Source organism: Orcinus orca, chromosome 20, assembly GCF_937001465.1.
Source record: "Orcinus orca chromosome 20, mOrcOrc1.1, whole genome shotgun sequence".
In the NCBI taxonomy this organism is placed as follows: domain Eukaryota; kingdom Metazoa; phylum Chordata; class Mammalia; order Artiodactyla; family Delphinidae; genus Orcinus; species Orcinus orca.
Genome location: NC_064578.1, coordinates 55872186 through 55899309, shown reverse-complemented (window position 1 = coordinate 55899309; position 27124 = coordinate 55872186). Strand labels below are relative to the sequence as shown.

At 54.0% G+C, this 27124-nt stretch overlaps 3 protein-coding genes across 16 annotated transcripts in view; 2 read left to right on the top strand and 1 right to left on the bottom strand.

Annotated features, from left to right (window-relative positions):
• The window catches only part of ZNF628 (zinc finger protein 628), a 62736-nt gene that overhangs the window by 6738 nt on the left and 28874 nt on the right, over nucleotides 1-27124 (bottom strand). For 4 of the 8 annotated variants that reach the window (XM_033411969.2, XM_049703359.1, XM_033411966.2 and 1 more), the window contains one exon: nucleotides 22578-22662. Coding sequence is in view for 2 of the 8 variants with exons in the window: in XM_033411966.2 (XP_033267857.1) it covers nucleotides 22578-22662 (85 nt within the window). In the remaining 6 variants the exon portion in view is untranslated. Of the gene's footprint in view, nucleotides 1-328; nucleotides 486-22577; nucleotides 22663-27124 lie in introns of those variants that run through there. The other 4 variants (XM_049703358.1, XM_033411968.2, XM_012538071.3 and 1 more) reach the window with 3 other exon arrangements.
• On the top strand, nucleotides 12067-20735 carry C20H19orf85 (chromosome 20 C19orf85 homolog). The gene is made up of 3 exons (XM_049703622.1): nucleotides 12067-12339; nucleotides 18292-18513; nucleotides 20666-20735. The coding sequence occupies exons 1-3, from the start codon at nucleotides 12167-12169 to the stop codon at nucleotides 20733-20735; spliced, it is 465 nt and encodes a 154-aa protein (XP_049559579.1). The 5' UTR covers nucleotides 12067-12166.
• Nucleotides 20173-27115, top strand: ISOC2 (isochorismatase domain containing 2). Of its 7 annotated transcripts, XR_004478848.2 has the most exons (8): nucleotides 20173-20286; nucleotides 23554-23597; nucleotides 23909-24046; nucleotides 24169-24378; nucleotides 24694-24764; nucleotides 24923-25040; nucleotides 26180-26346; nucleotides 26697-27115. XR_004478848.2 is itself a non-coding variant. In XM_033411971.2 (7 exons), exons 3-7 carry the CDS (start codon nucleotides 23912-23914, stop codon nucleotides 26794-26796), a joined length of 657 nt encoding a protein of 218 aa, XP_033267862.1. In that variant the 5' UTR covers nucleotides 20173-20286; nucleotides 23554-23597; nucleotides 23909-23911; the 3' UTR covers nucleotides 26797-27115. The 7 variants fall into 7 exon arrangements, 6 of the variants coding, with proteins under 6 accessions (XP_033267862.1, XP_033267866.1, XP_049559492.1 ...); XM_033411971.2 differs by lacking the exon at nucleotides 26180-26346 and having other exon boundaries at nucleotides 24671-24764; XM_033411975.2 differs by lacking the exon at nucleotides 26697-27115 and having other exon boundaries at nucleotides 24671-24764; nucleotides 26180-26320.

The following is a 27124-nucleotide window of genomic DNA, read 5'->3' as shown; positions in this document are numbered from 1 at the left end:
ACTGCTTTGAAGCCACTAGGATTCAGAAGCTTTTCTTTCAGTACCTGGGACACTGTCACCGGCCTTTAAAGAGACAATTTATTCTCGGGGGGTGGGAGGCGGGGGGGTGATGGAAGCGGGAAGCTCTTTATAAACTGCACAACCTGCCCCGCCCCTTTAAAAAGCAGCCCCTTGCCCTTTAAAGAGTCGAAGCCGGCCCGGCGGACAAAAGTCGGAGGTGAAGTAGCGCCCTTCCCTTTAAGGCATCCCTTCCGGTTTCACGTTCGCCGTTTCCCCAACGTCTCCGCCCTCCGGTCCCTCCCCCACCCCCTCCCCTCCGGTCTCTCACCTGCGGCCCCGACCGGGGAATGAGCTGGGGAGACCCAGGGCCTTCCCGCGGGGATCGATGGGAAGGCGGGGCCCCTGCAGCGGCGGTGTAGGAGTGGGGGCCGGGGAGGGGGCGGGGGCACGCTCCCTCCCAACGGCCCCCGGCGCGAGGCACCCAACCTTTATCGGCGGCCTCTCGCGCACACAAACCCCGACGTCGCCGTCAGTGCGTCAGGACGCCACGTGCGCAGAGGCCCCGCCTCCATACCCCCCATTGGCCGCCGGCTGTGGCGGCCCTTCCTGGCGCAGGCGGCGCGAGGCATCTTGGGAGTTGTAGTACTGTCGGGACCCCGACCACTCGGGCCTTGCGGCGGTCGCGGGGGTCGGCCTAAGGCCGGGGAAAGCTGGGTTGGGACGCAGGGTCGCACGTTCCCCTTTATTAGCATCGACTCCCTCTCGTCTGTGGTAGAATCCTCTCCCGCGGCGCGGTTCCCGAGCAGGCGTCGCCCACCAGGGATGTGGTCACTCCTGGCCTGGGCCCACGACCAGGCCCTCGGGGCTCCCATTTTTTCCCCCGTTGGGGAAACTGAGGCCCGCAGTGCTTCCTGCCCCGCAAAGGTACCACGTGCTTGCGGTTCCCGGGCGTCTGTTGCATTCTCGCTAGTGCGGCTGTTGGGGAAACTGGGCCCTGCTATGCAGGGGGCTGCCCAGGGCACCAGGGACCCCTGCCTCCTTCGCAGCCTGGGGGCTTAGGGGAAAACGGGGCTGTCCTGAATCCCCTCTCCCTCCTTCCATGTTCAGCTCTCACCAGCCTCGGCCTCTAAGTCAAACTGACTTTTCTGCGAGTCATCCAACTAGTTTCTCAACCATGGCACTGGTGACATTTGGGCGGGTCTTTCTTTACTGTGGGGGCTGTCTTGTGCCTTGTAGGGTGGCTAGCAGCATAGTGGCCTAACCCTAACCCACTAGAGGCCAACAGCCCTCCTCGCCACCCGGCTCCCCTCCACCACACGTTATGACAGCCGTCTCCAGACCTGGCTGCAGGTCCCCTGGTTGAGAACCACTATTCCAAGGCAACCCTCTTCAGCCTGACAGCTACCCTTACCGCGTCCCTTCTCAACTACCGGAAAGCCCCTATGCTAGGTGGGGTCCCATTACATGCTCAGCGGCACTCATCTCTGTTCTAGGACAGACGGATGGGGTCTGACTTTGCCACCCAGGTGTCCCCAACAACCAACAAGGGGCTTAATCAGAAGCAGACGGCACTCTGTTGAATGAGCGAATTTTTACAGCCTCCCATACAGTTTCCCAAGGCCCCCAGGCAGGCTGGGACTCAGGCGTGATCTGAGTTGTTGGACCTGTCCCTGCCCGGCAGGGTCTTTATGAAATCTGCAGTGAATTCATGCATATAAAACCCTTGGCTTCCAGCTCAGCCCAAACGTTCCTCTCACTTCAGCTTTCACCTCCCCTGCCAGAAACGAAGCTGCCAGAGGCACTGGGGGCGGCGGGGCGGGGGTGGGGTGGGGGAGGGACACCTGAGGAGAGTTCTGAGCTGTTAAGGAGTAAAGAGGGGAAAGCTAGGAAGAGGAGAGACCTGCAGGCCCTGCCCCCTGGGGTCTGTATCCAAGGCTCCTCAACACATCAGGCTCTGGTCGCTAACAGAGGCTTGGAGATGGAGGGAGGATCCCTTATGAGCAACTGGCTCCCGCTCTCGGGGCCTGGTGCCTCTTTGGGGAGGAAAAAAAAGTGCAGATTTGACAGGCTCATTTTCAAGACAGCAGTGACAGCCCTGTGGTGTGAGTGATGGGACGCTAACACCGTGTCTGGCTCTCCAGGGACACGGCCGGGAAGAGGAGTTGTTCCCCCATCCATCCCTGAGCTGGACCTCTCATGGAGCCTTGTATGTGGAGTCCTCTGCAGCTGACACAGATATCATAGAAAGTTATCAGAGGCACCCAGTCCAGATTCTGTAGTGTCCAGACTCTCAGTCCTTACCCAGGACCCTCCCCAGATCTTGCCCTAGGAGCTGGGATATAGCAACGGGGGCTTGGGAGGGGGCAACAAAAGTTCGGTCCCAGTGAGTTTACAAAATCTACAGGGGGTGAAGGGTGGCAATAAACAAGACATAATAAATAACACGTATCCCATGCTATGTGCACAAAAACAGAAAGATAGATCAATGGAACAGGATAGAAAGCCCAGAGATAAACCCACGCACATATGGACACCATATCTTTGATAAAGGTAGCAGGAATGTACAGTGGAGAAAGGATAGCCTCTTCAATAAGTGGTGCTGGGAAAACTGGACAGATACATGTAAAAGTATGAGATTAGATCACTCCCTAACACCATACACAAAAATAAGCTCAAAATGGATTAAAGACCTAAATGTAAGGCCAGAAACTATCAAACTCTTAGAGGAAAACACAGGCAGAACACTCTATGACATAAATCACAGCAAGATCCTTTCTGACCCACCTCCTAGAGTAATGGAAATAAAAACAAAAATAAACAAATGGGACCTAATGAAACTTCAAAGCTTTTGCACAGCAAAGGAAACCATAAACAAGACAAAAAGACAACCCTCAGAATGGGAGAAAATATTTGCAAATGAAGCAACTGACAAAGGATTAATCTCCAAAATTTACAAGCAGCTCATACAGCTCAATAACAAAAAAACAAACAACCCAATCCAAAAATGGGCAGAAGACCTAAATAGACATTTCTCCAAAGAAGATATACAGACTGCCAACAAACACATGAAAGAATGCTCAACATCGTTAATCATTAGAGAAATGCAAATCAAAACTACAATGAAAAAACAACAACAACAACAACAACAAAAAACTACAATGAGATATCATCTCACACCAGTCAGAATGGCCATCATCAAAAAATCTAGAAACAATAAATGCTGGAGAGGGTGTGGAGAAAAGGGAACACTCTTGCACTGCTGGTGGGAATGTGAATTGGTTCAGCCACTATGGAGAACAGTATGGAGGTTCCTTAAAAAACTACAAATAGAACTACCATATGACCCAGCAATCCCATTACTGGGCATATACCCTGAGAAGAGCAAAATTCAAAAAGAGTCATGTACCAAAATGTTCATTGCAGCTCTATTTACAATAGCCCGGAGATGGAAACAACCTAAGTGCCCATCATCGGATGAATGGATAAAGAAGATGTGGCACATATATACAATGGAATATTACTCAGCCATAAAAAGAAACGAAATTGAGCTAATTGTAATGAGGTGGATAGACCTAGAGTCTGTCATACAGAGTGAAGTAAGTCAGAAAGAAAAAGACAAATACCGTATGCTAACACATATGTATGGAATTTAAGAAGAAAAAAAAATGTCATGAAGAACCTAGGGGTAAGACAGGAATAAAGACACAGACCTACTGGAGAACGGACTTGAGGATATGGGGAGGGGGAAGGGTGAGCTGTGACAGGGCGAGAGAGGGTCATGGACATATACACACTAACAAACGTAAGGTAGATAGCTAGTGGGAAGCAGCCGCATGGCACAGGGATATCGGCTCAGTGCTATGTGACCGCCTGGGCGGGTGGGATAGGGAGGGTGGGAGGGAGGGAGAAGCAAGAGGGAAGAGATATGGGATCATATGTATATGTATAGCTGATTCACTTTGTTATAAAGCAGAAACTAACACACCATTGTAAAGCAATTATACCCCAATAAAGATGTTAAAAATAAATAAATAAAATAAATAAATAAATAAATAACACGTATCCCATGCTATGTGCTGCTAAGCGTCTCAGAGAAAAAATACAGCAGGAGAGATGGGCGTGGGGGCATGTCTAGAGCTGGGGCAGTGGGTGAAGGCTTGATGTGGGACTAAGCAAACATCTGGACATACGCCTGTCCAGTCCCCAGGCATCCTTTTTTTTTGGCCGCGCCACACAGCACGCGGGATCTTAGTTCCCTGATCGGGGATCAAACACCAGGGATTGAACCCACGCCCCCAGCAGTGGAAGCGCAGAGTCTTAACCACTGGACTGGCAGGGAAGTCCCCCCAGGCATTCTTATTTCTGGCCAACAACACCCCGCCCCAGGTACTTTTCCCAACCCCTCCCACTAGATCAGGCATCCCATCCAGCCCCAGTCCCTCTGAGCCCCCTGCCTTGCCAGCCAGGTGAACCATTCTTCCCATGGGGGACAGGGATGGGAGTGGGCACTGCAGTCTTTGAAGGTGGCCAAGACTACCTACCCAGCACTTCCCTGGGCCCAAGGTTGTCACTCACGTCCCACAAGCCCTGTGTGCACGTGGGGGTGTCTCTGCATTTACCCCCATCCCAGCCAAAAGGATTGGCAAGGTCTGCACCCCCAACCCAAGGAAGTAGTCGAAGGAGAGGAGAAACCCTGGTAGGAATTGGGGAGCCTGGCCCTTCCCTCTTCTCCACTCTCCCTCACCCATCCCTACCAGCCACACTCCAGGTAGTGGGGGACGTGTGCCAGGCTTCTGGGGCACTCCAGCTCCAAAGTGGCTCATCCAGGACCAGAGTCTGGGCCCTGCCCACTCTGATTACAGAGTGTGGAGGGGGCTCAGGTCCCACTCACCGTGCCTCCACCAGTGCTCCTGGACCCCAGACACCTGAGCCTTTCGGCCAGGCTCCCTTCCCTCTAGAAGTGGGGGTTGTCCTGCTGTGTGGACATTCGATTCTGGTTTTGGCCACTCAGTCCAGCACCTTGGTGACAAAACAGCCTGCACTCACTGGAGAAGAGAGGATTGGGGTTGGGGACACCTCTCCCTGGAGCAGCCCTCACCCAACCCCCCAGAGGAGGTGGCTGGGGCAAAGACAGGACTCCCAAGGCCAGAGACTAAAAATAAAATATCCTACAGACGTAGAGAACAAACGTATGGATAACAAGGGGGAAAGTGGGGTGTGGTGGTGGGATGAACTGGGAGACTGGGACTGACATATACACACTACTATGTATAAAATAGAGAACTAATGAGAACCTACTGTAGAGCACAGGGAACTGTACTCAGTGCTCTGTGGTGACCTAAATGGGAAGGAAATCCAGAAAAGAGGGGATATATGTATACGTCTGGCTGATTCACTGTGCTGTACAGCAGCAACTGACACAGCAGTGTAAAGCAACTCTACTCCAATAAAAAAATAAATAAAAAATAAAATAAAATATCCTTTTTCACATAAGTGGAGTAAAAAGAGCAGAGATACACTTTAAGTGTGGGGGAGGGTAGGGGGCAGGCAAGAGAAGTCCCCAAGTCACAGCTGTCAGCTGTCCCAGGAAGAAGGAAACAAGGGGCCAGGCTGTGCCTCCCACAGACTGAGGATGCTCCTTTCCAGCATCTCTAGGGGTTCTCATGGGGTGCCCGAGCCTGCCCTGCCCTGCCAGGCCTCTCCACATGGAAGGGGCATCATCCTCAGTTCACTGGGGTTGGCGGGGCAGTAAATAAAGGCTCTCTGAAGGTTCTTGGCCAGGCACAGAGCTGGAAGTGATTCCAGGGATTAAGTCCCCAGGAAGGGACTTAACTGGGGGCAAGGCCGGGGTCTCCAGCCCCAGGGTCCAGCTCTAACCAAGGCCTATCTAGCGAGTCTCACATGCACGTCAGAAGCCCATGGAGGCTGCCCAGGGCATGGGAGCCAGAGGAGACCCCTCACCCAGCCTGGGGGGAAACTAGGGCAGACTCCCTGGAGGAGGACAGTTCACAGGGTCCCATCTGTGTGGCGAAAACAGACCCCTCTGTTTGTTTTTTGTTTTTTTGGCTGCGTGGCAGGCGGGATCTTAATTCCCCAACCAGGAATGGAACCCAGGCCCTCAGCAGTGAAAGCGCGGAGTCCTAACCACTGGACCACCAGGGAATTTCCTAGATTTCTTTCTATATGTAATATATATAATCTTTCTAGATAGACTGATAGATAAATAGATAGATAAAGATAGAGCCTATTGGTTCTCTTTCTCTGGAGAACCCTGACTAATACAAGAAGATTTTCCTGGGTGGGCCTGATCAAATCAGGCAAGATCTTTAAAGCTGGGTCTAGAGGTCAGAGCAGTGGAATATCAGTGATTCTCCTGCTGGCCTTGAAGACACCAGCCTCCAAGGGTTCTACAGATGCAAGGAAATGAATTCTGCCATGCGAGCTTGGAAGAGGACCCTGACCTCAGCCTGCACCTTGATTGCAGCCTTGTGAAACCCTGAGCTAAGGACCCAGCTCAGCTGTGGTGCCTGGACTCCTGACCCACGGGGACTGTGAGAAAATTAATGCACGTTGTTTTACACCACTGTGTTTGTGGTAATTTGTTATGCAGCACAGATAACAAATACACTTCTTGTGTTGGTTTGCTTGGGCTGCCATAACAAAGTGCCACAGGCTGGGTGGCTTAAACAACGTAAAGTTATTTTCTCACTATTCTGGAGGCTGGAAGTCCAAGATCAAGGTGTTAGCAGGGTTGGTTTCTCCTGAGGCCTCTCTTCTTGGCTTGCAGATGGCCACCTTCTCCCTGTGTCCTCACATGGTCTCCCCTCTGCACCTGTCTGTGTCCAAATTTCCTCTTCTTGTAGGGACACTAGTCATATAGTAGTAGGGCTCACTCTACTGACCTCATTTTAATTTAATTACCTCTTTAAAGACCTTATCTGTGAATACAGTCACATTCTGAGGTATGGTGGTTAGGACTTCAACACATGAGTTTGGGAAGACACAATTCAGTCCATCACTCTTCTCAGAAGAAAAGATGTAAGACAAATACGACAGTGTTGGCCCCTCTGAGTTATGGGCTGGGGACACCAGGAACCTGCCACCTGTACATTTTTACAATAAATTTTATGGGGAACAAAGTCCCTCTTGGACTGGGTGAAGAGAGTGCTGCAGCATAGCAGGGTGGAGGCAAGGAGGGACAAGCCTTGTTTGGGCTCCCAGCCTGGCCCTGTCACCTCAGTTTCCCCCACACACACACTGGAGAGGGATGTAGGGGCAGGGTCAGCGAGGCCTGCAAAGGAGGTTTGGGGCAGGGCCCTGAGCTCCGGGAACTACCTCTGTCCCAAACCCTCCATGGCTCCCCATCACTCTTGCCCTCATAACCCAACTTCTGCCTAGCCTACAAAGCCCCGCGGGTCTGGCCCCCATCCACTTCTCTGACTTCACCTCCTCTCATTGCTCTCCCTCTCTCACTCCCTTCAAGCTTGCTCCTGCCTCAGGGCCGTTGCACCTGCTGTGCCCTCTGCCTGGGAAGCTCCTGGCTGCTACCTCTTCCATTAAGGTTGCAAGACAATTATAACCTTCTCAAAGAGGGCCTCTCCAACTGAAGTAGCACCCCTGCCCCATCCGGCTTCCAACTTACTGTCCAGTCTCAGCATCCTCACAGCACATCCAGAACCATAATTTCTTCTTTACAGACGTCTCCCTCCCAGACTCCTACAGGGACAGACGGTGCTTGTCTTGCTCACCACTGCATCCGCAGCTTCTGCACACAGTAGGTACTCCATAAATGCTTTTTTTAAAAAAAAATTTATTCATTTGGCTGCGCTGGGCCTTAGTTGCGGCACGCAGGATCTTCCTTGAGCGAGCGGGATCTTTCGTTGCGGCATGTAGGATCTCTTATTTTTTTTTTAGTTGTGGCATGCGGCATCTTTTAGTTGTGGCACGCGGGATCTAGTTCCTTGACCAGGGATCTAACCCCGACCCCCTGCATTGGGAGCGCAGAGGTGTAACCGCTGGACCACCAGGGAAGTCCCCATAAATGTTTGTTGAATGATTACATGCGCCCCACCCACCCCCAATTCCAAGGGCTGGGATAGGAGAAAGGAGCCTGTGAATACCTTCTCATACCTGCAAGTGCAGGTCCTCAACAAACATCAGATGAAGCCAGCCCCGAGCTGTGAGCAACTCTTATCAAGATCGAAAACAGGGGGAGAAGGGCTCAAAAGTGGGGGCCACACCTTGAGGACACTCCAGCGGGGAGTCCCAGCACCAGCCTGGGACGTTGGCGCCCCCTGGTGGAACATCCCCAGGCCAGACGCTGCCGGCCGGCCGGTGGCCCCCAGTGTATTCCAGGCTGGTCTGGCGGTGGGACACAGCTGGCCAGCAGATGTTGCCCTTGGCTTCTGATGGCTTGGATGAGCCCACTCCTGGAGCTGGGTTAGCAAAGGTCATGCCCCAGCCATGCAGGGGTGGCCCCTTGCCTGTCCTGGGGCCTGAGCTCTGACCTCCAATCCTCCAGAGACCTCCCTCCTAACCTCTTGCCAAGGGACCCTGGGCCCTCCCCTCTGGGCCTGAGAGCAACAGGACAGGAAACCTTCCATGCCAACCCACAACGCCACACGTATGTCCAGGGGACACACGGACACACACACACACACACACACACACACACACACACACACAGAGTCTGCCCAGACCAAGACAGAGAGGCAGTCAAAGTCTGAGAGACACTCGAGAGGTGGTGAAAGGGACAGAGACGGTGAGAGAAGCCAGAAGCACACGAGTGGTGGGAGGCGTCATCAGAGACACAGTGAAGAGGAGAGGGCTGCAGACAACCCAGCGAGAGGCGGGAGAGCCAGGGGGCAGAGGAGGAGAGAGCAAGGGGGATGGAGAGACAACACCAGAGCTGGTGAGAGTCACAGACAGACGGAGAGTCACAGGGGCCGGGGGCGGAGCACAGGGGGCCCGTCACGTCCCCGCACCTGTGTCCACGCTGCCCTGTCCTCAGCTGTGGTGAGGCGCATGGGTGGTCCTTGACGTCTGGTCCACCCGCTGCTACTGGCCTCACTGATTGCAGCTCACAATACACTCCCAAGGGACTGGACCTCTGGCAACCTCTGCCTGGTGGTCCCCACCCTGAGCCCTGCACCTGGCTGGGCCTCTGCCACGGCCACTGCCCACCGGGATGCCACCGCTGTGCCGATGCTGCCTTTGGCATTGCTGGATGGTGCGCGGGCCTGGGAAGCAAAGGCCTGATCTCGGGCCTATGCTATCTCAAGTTCAGACCCCGGCCTTGCCACTTCCTCGCTGTGTGAGCTTGGAGAATTTCCCCTCTGCGCTACCTTCTTATCCCAGTTTTACCAGTGAGGTAATGGAAGATGGAATCAGGACACAGGATCTCCCAAGTGGTGGCAAGGAGTTTTGTTTTGTTTTTTTAAAAATTATTCCCTAACATTACACTATATCACATTTGATAGCTCTCATTTCAAAAGGACTCCTTGGGACTTCCCTGGTGGAAGTGGCTAAGTCTCTGTGCTCCCAATGAAGGGGGCCCGGGTTCGATCCCTGGTCAAGGACCTAGATGCTGCATGCCGCAACTAAGACCTGGTGCAGCCAAACAAACAAACAAACAAACAAAATATATATATATATATAAACAAAAGGACTCCTATGTTGGGAATTCCCTGGCGGTCCAGTGATTAAGACTTCGCGTTTTCACTGCTGAGGGTGCAGGTTCAATCCCTGGTCAGGGAACTAAGATCCCACAAGCCGCCTGGCCGGGGGTGGGAGGAAGGACTCCTATGTATATTCTCTTCTTGAGCCAGAGTCTTTTATAATTTGCTGCTGATAATTTTATCAAGGTCATTTGGAGGACAAAAAGGTTATTTATAATAGACCTTAGAAATAATATACTTTAGTTTTTAACAACTATGAGAGCTTTTACAAAGTTCTTAGTTTCCCTCCTAAGGGTTTTTTTCCCCATGTGGGTTAAATCCCCCAGCTCAGCTGCCTGTGACTTTGGGTGACTGTGTGCCCGGACCTCAGTTTCTCCTTCGGGAAATAGGGACACTGATGCCTTCCTGTGAGTGCCCAGGGGCAGGCGGCCTCACCGAGGTGCAGCGTGTCAGGCACTGGGGAACCCTGGGGGAAGCTCTCGCTGTTCTGTGTCTCTCTCCCTGCCTGCGTGCTGGGGGCGCCGGAGGCAGCCCCAGGCTCAGCCTCAGTGGCTGCAACCACTGGCCCAGTTAACGTGGCCTTGAGGGGAGCCCGGGAGGAGCCATCACTGGGGCCAAGCCTCTCCCTCTGTGCCCCGCCTCAAAGATGCCGACGTCCTAACCTGCAGAACCTGCAACTGTGCGACTTGGGGCGAAAGAGACTTTGTAGGTGTGGTGGAGTTAAGGATCTTCAGAGGGGGAGATGATCCTGGATTATGCAGTGAGTCCTTATAAGAGGGAGACAGGAGGGTTGGGGTCAGAAGGAGATGGGGCAATAGAGGCAGAGGGCAGGGCGATGCACTTTAAAGACGGAGGAGGGGGCCACAAGGCAAGGAATTTGGGAGACCTCTAGAAGCCAGAAAAGGCATGGGAACAGATTCCCTCTAGAGCTGCCAGAAGCAACACCTTGACTTTAGCCCGTGGGACCCATCTTGGACTTCTGACCCCCAGAACTGTGAGAGAATCCCTGTGCATGGTTTTGGGGTTTTTAAAAATTTATTTATTTATTTATTTATGGCCGCGCTTGGTCTTTGTTGCTGTGCGCAGGTTTTCTCTAGTTGCGGCGAGCAGGGGCTACACTTCGTTGTGGTGCACAGGCTTCTCATTGCGGTGGCTTCTCTTTGCAGCGCATGGGCTCTAGGCGTGTGGGCTTCAGTAGTTGTGGCTCGTGGGCTCTAGAGCGCAGGCTCAGTAGTTGTGGCGCACAGGCAAGTGGGATCTTCCTGGACCAGGGCTCGAACCTGTTTCCCCTGCACTGGCAGCTGGATTCTTAAACACTGTGCCACCAGGGAAGACCCTGTGCATGGTTTTAAGCCACTAGGTTTGCGACAATGTGTTAGGGCATCCGCAGGACGCTCATATACCTCCCGACACAAACCCCCAATGCAGTCTTCTCAGAACAAACACTGAGACGCTCCCTCCCTCCCGCACCAGCGGAGACCAGGTTCCCCCACTCTGGCCAACACCCTCCAGAGGCAAGAGGACCCCACTCCCAGCCCCAGGAGCCAGCCCCTCCTCCCTGCCACGTCCCAGCCCCCCGGAAACACAAGGGCCCCCAAGTCCCCCAGTGAAATGCCTTGGGGGGAACCATGCCCATGTTTTCTCTTCCGCTCCTGCCACAGCCTGGCTGTCACCCATGTCACCCACCTGAGCAGCGAGGCCCATACCACAGGTGTCCCCCCTCCCCTCTCCCCTGCTCACTCAGAAGCTCGGGTATGAAATGAAACGCAGGGTTTGGAGGTCAACCCTCCCCCCCAAGCCAGCCCCTCCTGCAGGCTGGAAGACCTTGGGCACCGGCAAGCTGCTTTCTGAGGCTGTTTCCCTGCGACGCCAGGCCTGGAGCAGAGGGAGGCAAGGAGGCACGGGCAAGTGGGTCTGGAGGTGGGTGGATGGATGTGGGATGTCTGCCCACAGCGGGGGCTCCCGGCATGCCCCCCGGGGGCCACCTCCCCTCCTTCCCAGCCGGCACCCAAGCCTCCCACCGCCCTCCACTAGCCTGCAAATCATGGCTCCTCCACGCTAATCACTGCTATCGCTGCGGTTGACTCTGCTCCTGGCCTCGCTTCCCTAATGAGGGCTTTGTCCCCTTAATTGGCCATCTCCAGGAGCTTTTCTCTGGCCCCCCACCTACACTGCACTGTCCCAGATCGCAGGTCCAACTATGTGCTAATTGGGCCCTTGGGGGGCACACAGAAAGACCCCTCCACTCCCTGCCCCCTTGCCTTCCTATATCAGACCCCCACCTACAGGTGCCTCAAACCTCAGGGATGTTCTAATTGCCCAGGCCCTGCCTCTGCCAGCCCGGGGAGGGCCTTTCCCTGCAGAGCCCACCCACCCTCCCAAAGCCCATCTCTCTTCCTGTCCCCCCACCCCCCAGCCCTGAACCTACAGCTCTGGCTGCTCCTTGCCCCTCACAGATTTGGGGGGAGCTACTCCAGATCACCCTGGCCATGCACCCCGGGGCTCCGTCAGCCTCTGGAATCTCCGAGCCCGGCCCCCGGGAGCTGTATGCCTTCGTGACTGGGGCAGCCGCCTATGTGCTGCGCACCCTGCACCCCCGGCAGACCCAGCCCCCCAAAAGGAGGCCCAACCATAGGAGGTTCCTTCACAACCAGATCTGCAGGTGAGGGGAGCGGGGTGGGAGAGGAGCCCTTGGTGTTGGGGAGACCAGGCCCAGACCGAACAGAGAGAAGTGGACCCCGGAGCTGGATGCAATCAACACCAGTATGCATTTACTGAGTGCCAACTGTGCGCCAGGCCCCAGAGACCCATCAGTACAAAGCAGACAAAATTCTCTGTCTTCACGGAGCTCGTGTTCCAGTGGGTAGGCCAAAATAAAGAGGTGAATGATACAGTATGATGCTACAAAGTGGAGGAGCCTTGAAGACACAGTGCTGAGTGAAAGGAGCCAGACAAAAGGCAACCTATTGTATCATTCCATTGCTGTGACATATCCAGAACGGGCAAATGCACAGAGCCAGAAGGCAGATTAGTGGGTGCCAGGGGCTGGTGGGGGGTGATGGGGAGAGACTGCTAATAGGTACCGGGTTTCCTTCCAGGGTGATGAAAAGTTCTGGAACTAATTAGAGGTGGTGGTTGCACGACATCATGAATGTACTGAATGCCAGTGAATTGCACACTTTAAAATGGTTCATTTTAAGTGATATGAATTTTACCCCGATTTTTACAAACAATATGGTGTGTTTGAAGGTGATAGGTGATGCGGAGGGCATGCTGGGGGAGGGTTGGTATTTTAGGTAAGGTGTCAGGGAAGGCCTCACTGAGGAGGTGACATTTGAGCAGAGACCTGAGAGAGGTGAGGGAAGGAGCCCTGTGGATGTCTGAGGAAGAGCATACCAGGAAAGGGACAGCACGTGTGAAGGCCCTGAGGCAGGAACATCCCTGGTGTGTTCCAGGGCAAGTAAGAAGGCTGGGGTGGCTGGAACAGAGTGAAAGGGGAAGGGAATTAGGTTCAAAAGAAACAGGGCCCTGATCGTGGAGACCTCATGGGCCTCTGGAGGGACTTGGGCTCTGGACTGGGATGTGGTACAATCTGAAAGTATCCCTCTGGGTGTTGAGCGGAGATCAGATTGTGTAGGAGGCTACTGCAGTGATCCAGGCAAGGGATGATGGTGGCTCAGATGATGGGTGGGGGACTGGGCTGTGGAGATGGGGTCCGACTCTGGGGCTTTTTGAAGGTAGCGCCTTTCTAACCCACACACCACACTTGGCCCCTCTCCCATGGCTCCCCATCGCCCTCAGGACAAAGGCTCTGCCCTAGTAGCCCCTGTTCCCCTTGCCAGCCTCAGCTCCCCATCTAGCACTTCACCATTCAGTCTCTGGGCCTTTGCACATGCTCTTCCCTTTGTGGTACAATGCGGTTCCCTGTCTCCAGGAATGTGGATGGAGACCTCTGTTCCTTCAGGTCTCTGCTCAGCCTGTCCCCACTCTCACACCCACCCAGCACCATCCCACCTTGCCCTGTGCTCTCCCTTCACCCTCTGACAGTAACCATTTTTTGAGGTTGCTGTGTGCCAGGTACAGTGTACCAAGGCCTTGCCATACACTACATCCCTTAATGCTCCCAACAAACTCACACTGTAGGTTCTGTCTTTCCCCTATATTACAGCCAAGGAAGCTCAGAGAGGTTCAATGACTTGTCCAAGGCTACACAGCTAGACAGTTGATACAACCCTAGACAGTCTGAGTCCAGAGCCCATGCTCTGGACCACTTTATAGTCCTGCCTGGATATAGCATCTCAGGGACTTGATGATGATGGTGATGAGGAGGAGGATGGTGGTGATGGTGATGGTGACAGTGATGGTGATGATGGTAGTAAGGATGATAATGGTAATGATGACAGTGATGGTGATGATAATGAGGATGATGGTGATAGTGGTGATGGTGATGGTGAGGATGAAGAGGATGATGGTGATGGTGATAATGATGGTGATGGCGATGATGGTGATGCTGGTGATGGTGGTGATGATGGTGAGGATGATGATGGTGATGATAGTGATGGTGATGCTGCTGCTGATGGCGATGGCGATGATGGTGAGGATGATGGTGACGGTGAGGATGATGATGGTGATGGTGATGATGATGGTGACAGTGATGATAGTGATGGTGATGATGATGGTGATGGCGATGATGGTGATGGTGGTGATAATGGTGATGATGATGGTAATGGTGAGGATGATGGTGACGGTGATGATGGTGATGGTGATGGTGATGATAGTGATGGTGATGGTGATGGTGATGGTGGTGATGATGGTGATGGTAATGATGATAGTAATGGTGATGGTGATGATGATGATAAGGATGGTGATAGTGGTGATGGTGATGATGATGGTGAGGATGATGATGGTGATGATAGTGATGGTGATGGTGATGATGATGGTGATGATGGTAGCTAAAATTTATCTGATACTTAATATGTGCCGAGCACTGTTCTAAGTACTTCAGTTTTAACTCCCCGTACTCACTTACAGTAAGTATGAACTCATTAATCCCTGACAGTAACCCCAGGAGGTAGGTGCTCTTATAATCCTCCTTTTTCAGATGAGGAAACTGAGGCACAGAGAGGTAAAGTGACTTGCCAAAGGACCTGCTTTTCTGTAAGTAGGTGGCTCCCCCCAGCCAGCCCAGGACCGTGCCTCAGGAGGTCGTGGAACCAAATTTGAGTAAATGGGAGCCCGGTTCAGCCTAAACACTGCCCCCATACTGCAAGCCACCTTCCACCAGGATGCCCAGCTGTGGCCACACCCAGAATGCTCACCCCGCACACACACATACACCATTGAAGAGGAAAACACTCATGTCCCCAAACAGGATCCAGCCCTGTGTTCCAGAGCTGGCCTCCCAACTCCTCTTCAGCCTCCTCTGCTCAAGGACCCCTCCCCATCTTCAGCCCTCCCCGCAATCTGGACCCTGTGATAATGCCAGCCTCTGGCCTCCCAGGCTCCCTGTCTGTCCTCCCTGCTCCCCAGGGCCAGCTTCTCTGCTAGAGCATCCCAACCTCCCCACTCCCATGCCTGGTTCTACCACGTGCTCCCCAGGGACACAGGCTGCCCACCAGTGGCCTTGAGGGCAGCCCAGGTAGCTCTGAAGCACATTCCCCTCAGCACTCAAGCTCAGCCTAGGAAGATCCAGGTCAGAGACAAGCTCTCCTCAGCATCTTCCCACCCACGCCCTCCTCCTCCCTCCAGGTCCGCTCAGGCCCTGCTCCCTCAGGAACCCCCTCCCACCCACGCTATGAAATTTTAACTTTTTGTGAACATTTTTCAAACCCACAGAAAAGTCAAGACAGTTGTCTGATGCAGCAGTTCTAAAAAGGTGGTCCCCTAGGCTTCCCTGGTGGTGCAGTGGTTGAGAGTCCGCCTGCTGATGCAGGGGACACGGGTTCATGCCCCGGTCCGGGAAGATCCCACATGCCGCGGAGCCGCTGGGCCCGTGGGCCATGGCCGCTGAGCCTGCGCGTCGGAGCCTGTGCTCCGCAACAGTGAGAGGCCCACGTACTGAAAAAAAATAAAAATAAAAAATAAAAAGGTGGTCCCCAGATCAGCACCACTAGCACCTAAGCATCACTTAGGAGTGTGTTAGCAATGCAAATTCTTGGACCCCACCCCAGAAACTCGGGGGCCCAGGAACCAGCATTCCCACAAGCCCTCCAGGTGTCCTTCCTGTTGTGCACTGAAGTTTAAGAGCCACTGGCCTATTGATCCCTCATGTAACATCACTTAGATTTTACTGTCCGTAACATCTTAGCCTATTTCTTTCATCTATATGTTTTTAAATAAGTTTAAAAGTAAATCACAAATGTCACGACTCTTCAGCCCTAAACACCATTTATCCTTACTTTGTTCAGGTCAGGGACCATACGTGGCATGTAGTTGTTATGAATCTTAAATCAGTCCCCCGCCCCCACCCCCGCACCCCCTCTGTCATTTAACCTGACCTCCCATTACTGAAAACTTTCCCTGGGGCACTCAGAGCATAACTATCCTCCTTGGCATCAAAGACAGTGTTACAGTGGCAGCTCTCACTAAATATAGGAAAATATGGTGACACAGTGGTTAAGGATCCGCCTGCCAAGGCGGGGGACACGGGTTCGAGCCCTAGTCCGGGAAGATACCACATGCCGCGGAGCAACTAAGCCCGTGCGCCACAACTACTGAACCTGTGCTCTAGAGCCCGCGAGCCACAACTACTGAGCCCATGCGCCACAACTACTGAAGCCCGCGCGCCTATATCCCGCGCTCTGCAACAAGAGAAGCCACCACAATGAGAAGCACGCGCACCGCAAGGAAGAGTAGCCCCCGCTCGCCGCAACTGGAGAAAGCCCGCGTGCAACAACGAAAACCCAATGCAGCCAAAAATAAATAAATTAAATAAATAAATATAAATGTAAATATATATATATAACATAAAATTCATCATTTTGAACATTTTAAAGTGTACAATTCAGAGGCATTTTGTATATTCATAATGTTTTGCAACCATCACCTCCACCTAGTTCTGGAACATTTTCATCAACCCCAAAGGAGAACCGGTACCCATTAGTATTCCCTCCTCATCCTCCCCTCCCTGCCAGCACCTGGTAACCACCAATCTACTCTATGTTTCCAGGGATTTGCCTATTCTGGACATTTCACATAAACAGAGTCATACAATATCAGATACTTTTTTTTTTTTTTTTTGCGGTACGCGGGCCTCTCACTGTTGTGGCCTCTCCTGTTGCGGAGCACAAGCTCCGGATGCACAGGCTCAGCGGCCATGGCTCACGGGCCCAGCCGCTCCACAGCACGTGGGATCTTCCTGGACCGGGGCACGAACCCCTGTCCACTGCATCGGCAGGCGGACTCCCAACCACTGCCCCACCAGGGAAGCCCTCAGATACATTTTTAAATAAACCGTTTCCTGGAAGTTTACCATAGTACAAAAAAATGAACACATCAACCGTGTGGAGTTTAATGAATTTTCCCAAAGGGGCCCCACTGACGTAACCAACACTCAGATCCAGGAACAGGGCATTCCTTGTCCCAGAGACCCTGGTAGTACCTCCTTCCCATGAACCACACATCCTGATTTCTCTCACTGTCGATTGAGTTAGCCTGTTTTTGAACTTTATTTAAATGGCGTCACGTATCCACTTATTCTAACTCACCGCTTTTGTTCAACATTATGTTTTTGCATTAACCTGCTAGAACTTCCATAATCAAACACTACAGACTGGTGCAACAGAAATGTATTGATACTTTCTCATGATTCTGGAGGCTGAAGTCCAAGATCAAGGTGTTGGCAGGGAGAGGCCTCTCTCTTTGGCTTCATACGTGGTCATCCCTCTGTGTGTCCTAATCTCCTCTTGCTGGATTAGGGACCATACTGATGATGTCATTTTAATGTAATCACCTCTCTAACGACCCTGTCTCCAAATACAGTCACATTCTGAGGTCCTGGGGGTTAAAACTTCAACATATGAATTTTAGGGGGACACAGTTCAGCCCCTAACAGTTTGTGAGATCCGTCTGCATTGTTACTGAGGGGTTAGGAATACTGGGGAGAGACCCGTGCAATGGCTATTACAGTCATCCAGGTGGGGGAAGCTGGGGACTCCAACCAGGGGTTAGTGGAGATACTGAGAGGGTTGGTGGAGATGCAGATTCATAACTATTTAGGCAGTAGAATCCACAGGGCATCATGTTATAGTCACATTGCCAGCCCACAGTGTGCCTTTGTGTGAAAATTTTGTTAAAGGCAACCCTTCCTTAAGACATTTTTTACTTTTACATGTTGGAATATAGTCATATTAAATCTAAATGTCAAAAATGTGCGTAGTGTTGGACGAGATGTGCTGCCTTGTGCAGTGCACAAACCCCACAGCTGTTCAGAGCTTCCCTATGAATGGGGTTAAAAAGATTACATTGTCAGACTCATGAAAATGGACCCAGGGGCAGAGACATTAGCACAGAGAAGAAAAATGTGGAGGGACAGAAGGGACAAATCACTCCTGGGATGGCAGATAGGAGGGGAGTCCTTCGTGGTCACCCAGCTAATGCCTGGCTCTCTCTGCAGGCAGTTTGCCAAGATCGAAGCTGCCACCCAGCGCCTGGCCATATCCATCCTGTCCCAGGAGGCACCTCCCCAGAGACCGCCACCCCAAAGGCCACCTCCACCACCTCCATCCCCCTTCCTGGGGGTGGCCTGTGATGTGGCCCCCACTGGCCCCAGCCTAAGTCTCGCTGCCCTTGACGCCTCTACCCACGACCACTTTGAGGACATTGTGGTCCCCCCAGGGTGTCCCTCAGCGTCATCTGACCTGTCCCACTGTGTGCTGGGCCAGGCGGAACTGAGGCAGGACCCACACTTCTATGACCCCCTGCTCCCTACCCTGCATGCCCTGGGGGGATGGGAGGGAATGAGCTCTCAGCTCCTGAGGGAGGTTGGGTGGGCAGGTGAGAGGTGTCTTGTGCCTGCCATTCTCAGAGGATCCCTGAAGGCTGGGGGACCCGCTCCCCATGACACCCAATCACAACCCAGCCCAGGCTCCCAGACAAACCAGTCTGCCCCTCCCTCCGTGACAGTTCTTCAGCCACCGCCCCCCCAGGAGCCCCTTGTCCCATCCACTACCCTCCTGGCAGCCTGTGGGAATATGAACCAAGCCCAGACTCCCACCTCTGACCATGGCCTCATGGGTCTTCTCCCAGGTCCAGTGCCCCCATCACAGCCCCTTCGGGGGGGGGTCACGCTCTCCCTCCTCCACCTTCTCCCTTCTTTCTTCCCAACCCCACCTCCTTGGCAACTGTCCCTTCAGCTCCCTCTTACCCTGGTTCACCTGTGCCTAGTGTCTGGTGTCATCTTATTTATTCCCAAAGATTTGTTGAGTGCCTACTATGTGCCAGGCCCAGGTTTGGGTGCTGAGGATTCAGCAGTGAATAAAACAGATAACATCTCTGCCCTCGAGGAGTTCTCATGGCGGGGGGTAAAGTCGGGGGTACTGAAAATAAATGAGTACATCCATACATTTTTTTAAACACAAGATAAATTTCCAATTTCAGATTGGCATTAGTGCTGTGAAGCAAATAGAACAGCGACCTGATCAGGTGATTACTTGATGTAGGGTGGTCAGGGAGGGCCTTGAATGACAAGAAGGAGCTGGTACTGCGAAAGTCTGGGATTCCAGGCAGAGGAACCAGCTCGTGCAAAGGCCCTGAGGTGGGACGTTGGGGGAACAGTAAAGGAGGCCAGCATGGCTGGAGTGGAGTGAGACGAGGGAGAGTGGTAAGAGGTGAGGTTGAGAGACTGACAAAGGCACACCATGAATTGGGGGTAGCTTAGATTTTATTCCAAGCCTGATGGCAAGTTCACTCTCCATCTCTTTCAACCCCGTTTCCAAACACAGTCTAAATATTACGAACACCACCGTAGGAGGCAGGTGCTGTGAGATGGGGAAACTGAGGCACAGAGAACGAACGGGCGGGGAGAGGGAGGGATTTATTGGCTTCCTCGAGCCTTTAACCCTTTCCAGGAAAATGCTTGGGTCTCTTTGCTAAGTTTGTCTCTAAACAGAAGGGCAAGGGTTCGAACCCCAGGCCTTCCCCTGCCCTGGGCACAGCCTCTCCCTCTCTCTCTCCTCTCCCTCTCGGCCCTGGGGTTCTGAACTTCACAGCCGGGCAGGTAGCGACCCACCCACTTCTCCAGCTGGAGTCCGCGTTCTCGGTACCCACCGCGCCACTCCGCCTTAAGCCCGCCACTCACAGCTGTCACGACTCCCCATTGGTCAGACTGGCTGCTTTCCCGCCCCCTGACGGGCCAATCACGCTCTCAGGAAGGACAGTTGGCCCACACGCAGCCCCCCCCCCCCAGGGAGAAGTAGCGGCGCTTGCGGATTGGATGGGAGCGGGGGGTGGGGCTGATCAGAGCTAGACGAGTACCTATTGGGCGGCTCAGCCCTGGTGGGCGGGACGCGGGCGGAGCCGGGGGCGGGCCAAGTGTCTGGGCTTTGGGGAACATCTACCAGGCCTGCGACCCCGCGGGTGGGCCTGAGCGGCGGAAGTCCGGCTGCGGGAGGTAAGTGACTACAGGCCTCACCTGCGGCGGATGGGCCGGGCCCCGTCCCGGCGCCTTCCTGATAAGGCCCTTCTGGCGCTGCGGGAAGACAGACCTCCCCCCCTTGCTGGTGGAGGACAGCCGGGGAAGGACTCCTGCATGGGCCCTCCAGAATTGGCTAGCCAGGGGCTCGAATTCTCCACGGGCCGCTTCCGCCCTCGCTACCAAGTTTCCGCGTCACCCCTGCGTGGTGGGTGGGTTTGGCTCCCATTTCCTCAATAAGGAAACTGAGGCTCAGACAGAGCTGAAACTTGCCTAAGGTCACACCGCCAGCTAGTCTCGGCTGCAGAACCGGGTTCCCCAGGCCATGGGGATCTGAACAGCCCCATTCGCTCCTCAGGTTGCCGCCCACCTCGGGCCGCTCCTCCTCCTCCGGCCTCGGGCTCCCTCCACCCCGAGCTGCGTTCTGAATTTTCATCACTTACCCAGAGTACCGCCAACTCTGTCTCCAGCCGAGACCCCCTCCCCACATTCACCCCCCACACACACACACATTTTCATCTTCTCCCCCAAATCAGTTCCCCTCTCCAGGTCCCCAGTTAGTCCCTGGAACCTGCCACCCTCGGACCACTGGCAACCTGAGGATCTTCCTTCTTCCCCCTCCGACCACAGCCAGGCCCAGCTGCCCTCTCCCCGCTCTGTCCCCGCTGCCTGAACTGGAGCCCAGGCCTCACCCTTGGCCACCTGGACCGCAGTCCCCACTTTCACCCTGGCCTCCACCTCCAGTCCAGCCCCACCGCGGCCAGCGAGGCCTCCCTATTTTATTGTATATTTTGAAAACTTTTTATGGAAGTATATCACATATGTAGGAAAACAGAAATCACAGATACACAGCTCAAATAACTTCACAAAGAGAACGCTCTGGTGTCAACAGCATCCAAATCCAGAAGCCGAACGTCCCCCACACCCCAGAAACCCCCCTTGCACCCCCTCCTTCAACACTGCCGCCCAAGGATAACTGTTATCATAACTTTAATGCTACAGGTTGGTTTTGCTGGGTTCTTGCCTTATGTAAATCTTATACTGTATTGTATTTATTCCTGACTAGACAACCTGTTACACATTGTCCAAAATTCAAAAGGAACAGACTAGTACACAGTGAAAATCAAATGGCCTTCACACTCTGCCCCTCAGGCCTGTCCCTGCAGAAAGAGCCTGTTCCTCATGTGCCTTCCAGAGAGAGCAGATACAGATTGGAACAGTACCTACACTTTTTTCTTCTTGCATTTTGGCACAAATGGGAGCATTGTTATACACACTATTATGCTTTTTTTTTCCTTCACTGTTAACATCTCTTGGACACTTTTCCACGTTGTTACTTAAAGATCTCCCTTGTGATTCTTCCTGGCTGCAAAGAATTCCATAGTATGGATATACCATAACTTATCTAACCAGTACCCTAACCGTGGATGTTGGATTTATTTCTATTCTTTTGCTCTGGGCAGACGCCCATAATGAATAACCTTGTCCTGTAATGAATAACTTTGTGTCATTTCACAGGTATGTCTGCAGGATAAATACTTAGGATAGTTAGGAGTGAGTTCTCTGGGTCACAGGGTTTGTGCATCTGTAATTCTGAGAAATGTGGGCACATGGTTCTCCCTAGGGGTTCTTGCAGTCCCCGCTCCTACAGCCCAAAGGGAAGCTCCGCCTCACTCTAGACTCCTGTCACTGTCACAGGCTTCCGGACATTCTGGCGCCCCCGCCTCCACCTGACCCTGTCCCTCCTGTCCCGTGGAGAGCTAAGCCGGGAATGGGAGTGAGGAGAGCACTCCAGGTGGAGGGAGCTGCCTGGGCAAAGGCCCTGAAGTGGGACTTGGCCACCGAGGCTGGAAGGTCCGGGTCCAGCGCCTTGTGGGAGGAGGGTACATCGTAGTCCTGAGGACAGAGAGAAGCCATGGGGCCCTGGGGAGAGCTGAGAAATAGGGTCAGCTCTGTGTTTTCAAAAAGGTTGTTTTCTTTCCCTCTCTCTTCACTTCCTCAGAGAGAACTCTGCCAAGATGGATTAGATTCCCTAGCAATCCTAGCACTGGTCACAGTTGTAATTATGCAATTAATTAATTCAGTGTGGTTTTGTTTTTGAGGGAGTTTCCATTCCATTTGTTTTTTGAGACAAAATTCACACAGCATAAAATTCACCATTTTAGCCATCCACTAGTTTTTAAACTTTAGATATGTCACACATAGAAAACATTTTCAGTGGTAGATGTGTTCAGTTTAAAGAATAATCATAGACACCTGTGGGGACTCACCAGCCAGCAACTGAAACTTCCCCCGAGTGAGTGTCAGCCGGCTTGCCCTCCACTGGGTCCGCTGGGTCCACAGGGTCTCCGTTTCCTAAATAAATCAACAAATAAGTGAGTAACGTGCAGAGAGAGAGGGAGCTGCAGACAAAAGCCAGGACTCCCATTTGTTTAGCAACTCAGGCACCCAGGGACACAAGCCTCTGGGTACATGGGCTGGGACATGTGAGACTTGGGGTGTCCAGGGCCCAGATGCTCACTCTGACGGGGGCAGGGAGGGGCAGTCACCCCTCTAGTCCCCACAGGACCTTGGCCTTCATGGACTCCCGTGGGCTTCAGTGTCCTCCCCTTTAAAAGGGCTGCTGGCCAGGTGGCTCTACCAGTCCCCCACCTCTTAATTTTTATATTTCTCTCTTTTTTTTTTTGGCCATACCTCGCAGCATACCCCCCCCCCGCAGCATCCCCCCCTGGCGGGATCTTAGTTCCCCGACCAGGGATTGAACCCATGCCCCCTGCAGTGGAAGCACAGATTCTTAACCACTGGACTGCCAGGGAAGTCCCTTTCTTTCTTTTTCTTAAAATTGTGGTAAAATACACATAACCTAAACTTTACCATCTCGACCATTTCAAAGTGTACAATTAAGAGGCACTTAGTATAGTCATGATATTGGGCAACCATCACTACTGTCTAGTTCCAGAACACTTCCATCTCCCCAGACGGAAACTCTGTACCCCTTTTCAGTCACTCCTCACACCCCCGCACCCCACCCCACCCCCGCTGCCCTGAGGTGGAAGTACCACCAACCCTCTCCCTGTCTCTGGACGAAGCCGCTTTGGGTTTGGGGCATTCCGTGTAAATGGACTCCTGCACGTGGCCTTCTGTGACTGGCCTCTCTCACTGAGCATCGCGGTGAGGGGCCTCCGCGCTGTGGCCTGTGTCGTTGCTTCATTCCTTTTTATGGCTGGGTAATATTCCACTCCACAGGTACCCCAGCCTTTCTTTCTAAGACCTGGAAGGGGGTTCAGCTGGTGAGTTTTCCACACGGGTAAACTGCTTTTCAGAGGAGGCAGTCAGACTTGAGGGACCCCAGGCCATGAAGGAGGGAGGTGGTGCAGCTGGGAGAATGCAGCTCTTTTTGCCTCGGGGCTCAAGTCCTGCTCCCTCTGCTATGGGCAGTGGGCCCTCAGTCAGGACACTTCACTACTTAGACCTCGGTTTCCTCCTGGGGGTCGGGGGAGGATCACAGTTGGAGCCTGGGGTGTAAGCATGTGGACCCTGGACATGCAGAGAAGCCTCTCCCTGCCTGATGCCACTCCCTCAGCCCCTCTGCCCACCCCAGGACATGGCAGCTGTGAGGCCCGGCCTGGGACGCATCATCCCTGGATCATCCATCCTCTTCCTGTGCGACATGCAGGAGAAGTTCCGCCATGTCTCGTTCTTCCCCCAGATCGTCTCTGTGGCTGCCCGCATGCTCAAGGTACAGCCCCTCCTCCCGCAGACCCACCAGTCCAGGACCCCAGCCCCTCCTCCCTCAGACCTAGGAGTTGGGCCTCCGGCCCCTTCCTTGGGCTCAGACCTTTGCTCCTCACCCCAACCCAGGTGGCCCAGCTCCTGGATGTGCCAGTTGTGCTGACTGAGCAGTACCCACAAGGCCTGGGCCCCACAGTGCCCGAGCTGGGAGCTGAGGGTCTGCAGCCATGGTCCAAGACTTGCTTCAGCATGGTGCCCGCGGTGCAGCAGGAGCTGGACGCGCGGCCCCAGCTGCGCTCTGTGCTCCTCTGTGGCTTGGAGACACAAGCCTGCATCTTGGTGAGACCGCAACTGAACCTTGGGGACCTCCATTCACACCTGGGACCTCCCCAACTTAAAAAGGGTGTCTTTCCTGACCCAGAACTCTCTATCCTCCCCTTCCTGACCCATGACTCCCCTCCTGACCTGGGACTTTCACCTTCACTAAGGACCCCTCTCTTTACCTGGGGCTCCCATCCTGCCTAGGATCCCGTTGTAATCTGGGGACCTCCTGCCCTGATCCGAGCCTCCCTCATCCCCATCCTGGTTCCCCAATCACTCACCCAGGATCCCTATTCTTGTCTGGGGGTAGCCCTTACCTCTTTCTGCCCCTAGCACACAGCCCTGGACCTCCTGGACCAAGGGCTGCAGGTCCACGTGGTGGTGGACGCCTGCACCTCCCGCAGGTGAGAGGGTCCCTTCAGGGGTGGGGTGCATGTGGGATGGGTTTGGAGCACCCAGGAAGAACCAGGGGGTGGGATCCCTGCCGAGTTTGCCAGGTGTCTGGGTGTCCAGACCAAGGCACTGACACCGCATGCACACATGCACCCCCACCCCCCCGCAGCCAGGTGGACCGGCTGGTGGCGCTGTCCCGGATGCGCCAGAGCGGCGCCTTCCTCTCCACCAGCGAAGGGCTCATTCTGCAGCTCGTGGGTGATGCCACCCACCCCCGGTTCAAGGAGGTACTGACCCCCATGCCCCACACTCTGACCTCCCCCCTCTCCTGTGCAAACGAGAAATATCTTTTCAGCACCCACCACATATTCACAGGATACATCCGGGAACACAGAAGGCTGCCGCCTCCAGGGGCGCTAAGTTCTAGTGGGGGGAAACTGCGGGTCAACACCATAAATCAATGAAAGGAGAAGCTGTCTGGCCACGAGGACTGGAGAGAGAGATAAAGCAGGAGAGGGGGCCAGGTGTGCAGAGGAGGGGTTGCCTAAGGTGGTCCAGAGGCCTCCCGGAAGAAGGTGATTTTAGAGTGAGGTAGAGATGGGAGGGAGCCAGGCAGACGGGAGAGAACAGTCCAGCAGGGGCCCTGTAGATGGGAGCCCCTTGACCCTTTCCTGCCACCCTCTCCTCCAGTCTATGGCACTGAGGTCCAGCCTCCACACCCACCACCCGAGTGGTCTTCCTAGTACCCAGGTCTGACCAGGTAGTCCCCACTGCTTCACACCACTAAGGGCCACTGCTTGGCCCTTAGGATAACGGGACATGCCCGAACTTGAGATTCCCAGCCCTCTGAGGTCTGCCCCTTCCCCTCCTCTTAGTTCTGTTGAGCATTTATTGAGCACCTACTATGTGCCAGCCACTGTGGCAGGTCCAGGGGCAATAGCAAAAGACAGTCTGTATTCAATTTCGCATTGTGGCCTGGAGCTGGGGAGGGAACATGTAGAATGTGTGAGAAATAAGATGGGGGCTGGCAGCTGGGAGGCCCCTCCTGGGGGGTGGCCTTACAGTGGAGACCTGAAAGTGCAGGAGCAGCCAGTCATCCAGAAAGTGGTCCTGGCGGAGGGGACAGCTAGGGCAAAGGCCTGGACGTGGGGCTGAACGTGACTTATTCAAGGAACGGTAGCGGGGCACGGTGAGTGCAGGCTGAGTGTGGGAGGAGGGGAGGCAGGGAGGAGCTGGAGCCTTCCCAAAGATTTTGGTGGGGCTTGGGAGGGGCAGCCATGGGGGTTTGCACAGGGGGGCTGGACACTGTCAGATCTATGTGTAGTGCCAGGTGGCTAATGGATATGTGGTAGGAAGGGGGGAAACCAGGGTGGAGGCAGCGGCGGGGATACAGGCTTTGCTTATTTTCATTTTTTAATCTCTGCAGGTTAGCATGACAGGGATTGCTGATGGGTGCAAGGTGTGAAAAGGCAGCACAGAGAGAGGATCTGGCTTGAGCGCAGTTGCTCAAGCTCTCTACTGATGGGGGTGGCGGTGGCGGCAATGAGGTTGAGAGGTCAGGTGACCACCAGCATCTAAGAGGCAGCTGGATAAGTGAGTCCAGAGTTGAGGGGCAAGGCGCGGGCTGGATTTGAGAGTTGAGGGATAAGAGAGGTGAGATTACTTAAGAAGAAGCATGTGTAGACAAGGAGCCCCAGGAAAGAGTCGGTCACACTTAGTGGTCCAAGTCAGCAAGGTGGTCCGAGATGGCAGATGATCAGGTACTAACCCTGGTGGCTATGGTGAAAGGGAGGCCCCAAGAAAAGTTTTGAGAAGAGGCAATGGTGGGTTTGGCCAGTTGCTACTAAGGGGGCAAGGGAGATGAAAATGGAGAAGTATCCCTTGGATCTGTCATGGGGATGAGAACCCTTGACGCTTCCTGACTCCCTACCCCTACCCTACAGATCCAGAAGATCATCAAGGAGCCCGCCCCAGACAGCGGGCTGCTGGGCCTCTTCCATGGCCAGAACCCCCTCTTCCGCTGAACTCCCTACCCTGCCTTGAGGGGAGACCGACCACCGTCTCGTCCCTGGGACCTTGGAAGCGCTTTCCCCCCCATTCTTGGATCCCAAGAGTGGTGCAGTCCACCGGGGGTACCGCCCCCTCAGCAGGGGATGTGGGTGCCGCTTTTCCATTGGACGGCAGCTCCCGGAAATGCAAATGAGACTCCTGGAAGCTGGGCGGGGGTTGGCTGAGCCGAGCTGGAGGTGGGGCTCGGCCCCCCCCTCCCCGGGCCACTTCAAGGGGCGACAAGGGGAGGGGGAGGGAGTGTCACAGGCTGTGTGGGACCCGGTCTCAGAGAATAAACATTGATGTGACTGTGGACTGAACC

Bases quoted from the DNA above. Each gene is read 5' to 3' on its own strand.
- C20H19orf85 (XM_049703622.1), top strand. From the start codon at position 12,167: ATGCACCCCGGGGCTCCGTCAGCCTCTGGAATCTCCGAGCCCGGCCCC. The intron at 12,340-18,291 runs GTGAGGGGAGCG...CTCTCTCTGCAG, and splicing joins CTTCACAACCAGATCTGCAG to GCAGTTTGCCAAGATCGAAG. The intron at 18,514-20,665 runs GTGTCCCTCAGC...TTCGCTCCTCAG, and splicing joins GACATTGTGGTCCCCCCAGG to GTTGCCGCCCACCTCGGGCC.
- ISOC2 (XM_033411971.2), top strand. From the start codon at position 23,912: ATGGCAGCTGTGAGGCCCGGCCTGGGACGCATCATCCCTGGATCATCC. The intron at 24,047-24,168 runs GTACAGCCCCTC...ACCCCAACCCAG, and splicing joins TGGCTGCCCGCATGCTCAAG to GTGGCCCAGCTCCTGGATGT. The intron at 24,379-24,670 runs GTGAGACCGCAA...GTCTGGGGGTAG, and splicing joins AGACACAAGCCTGCATCTTG to CCCTTACCTCTTTCTGCCCC.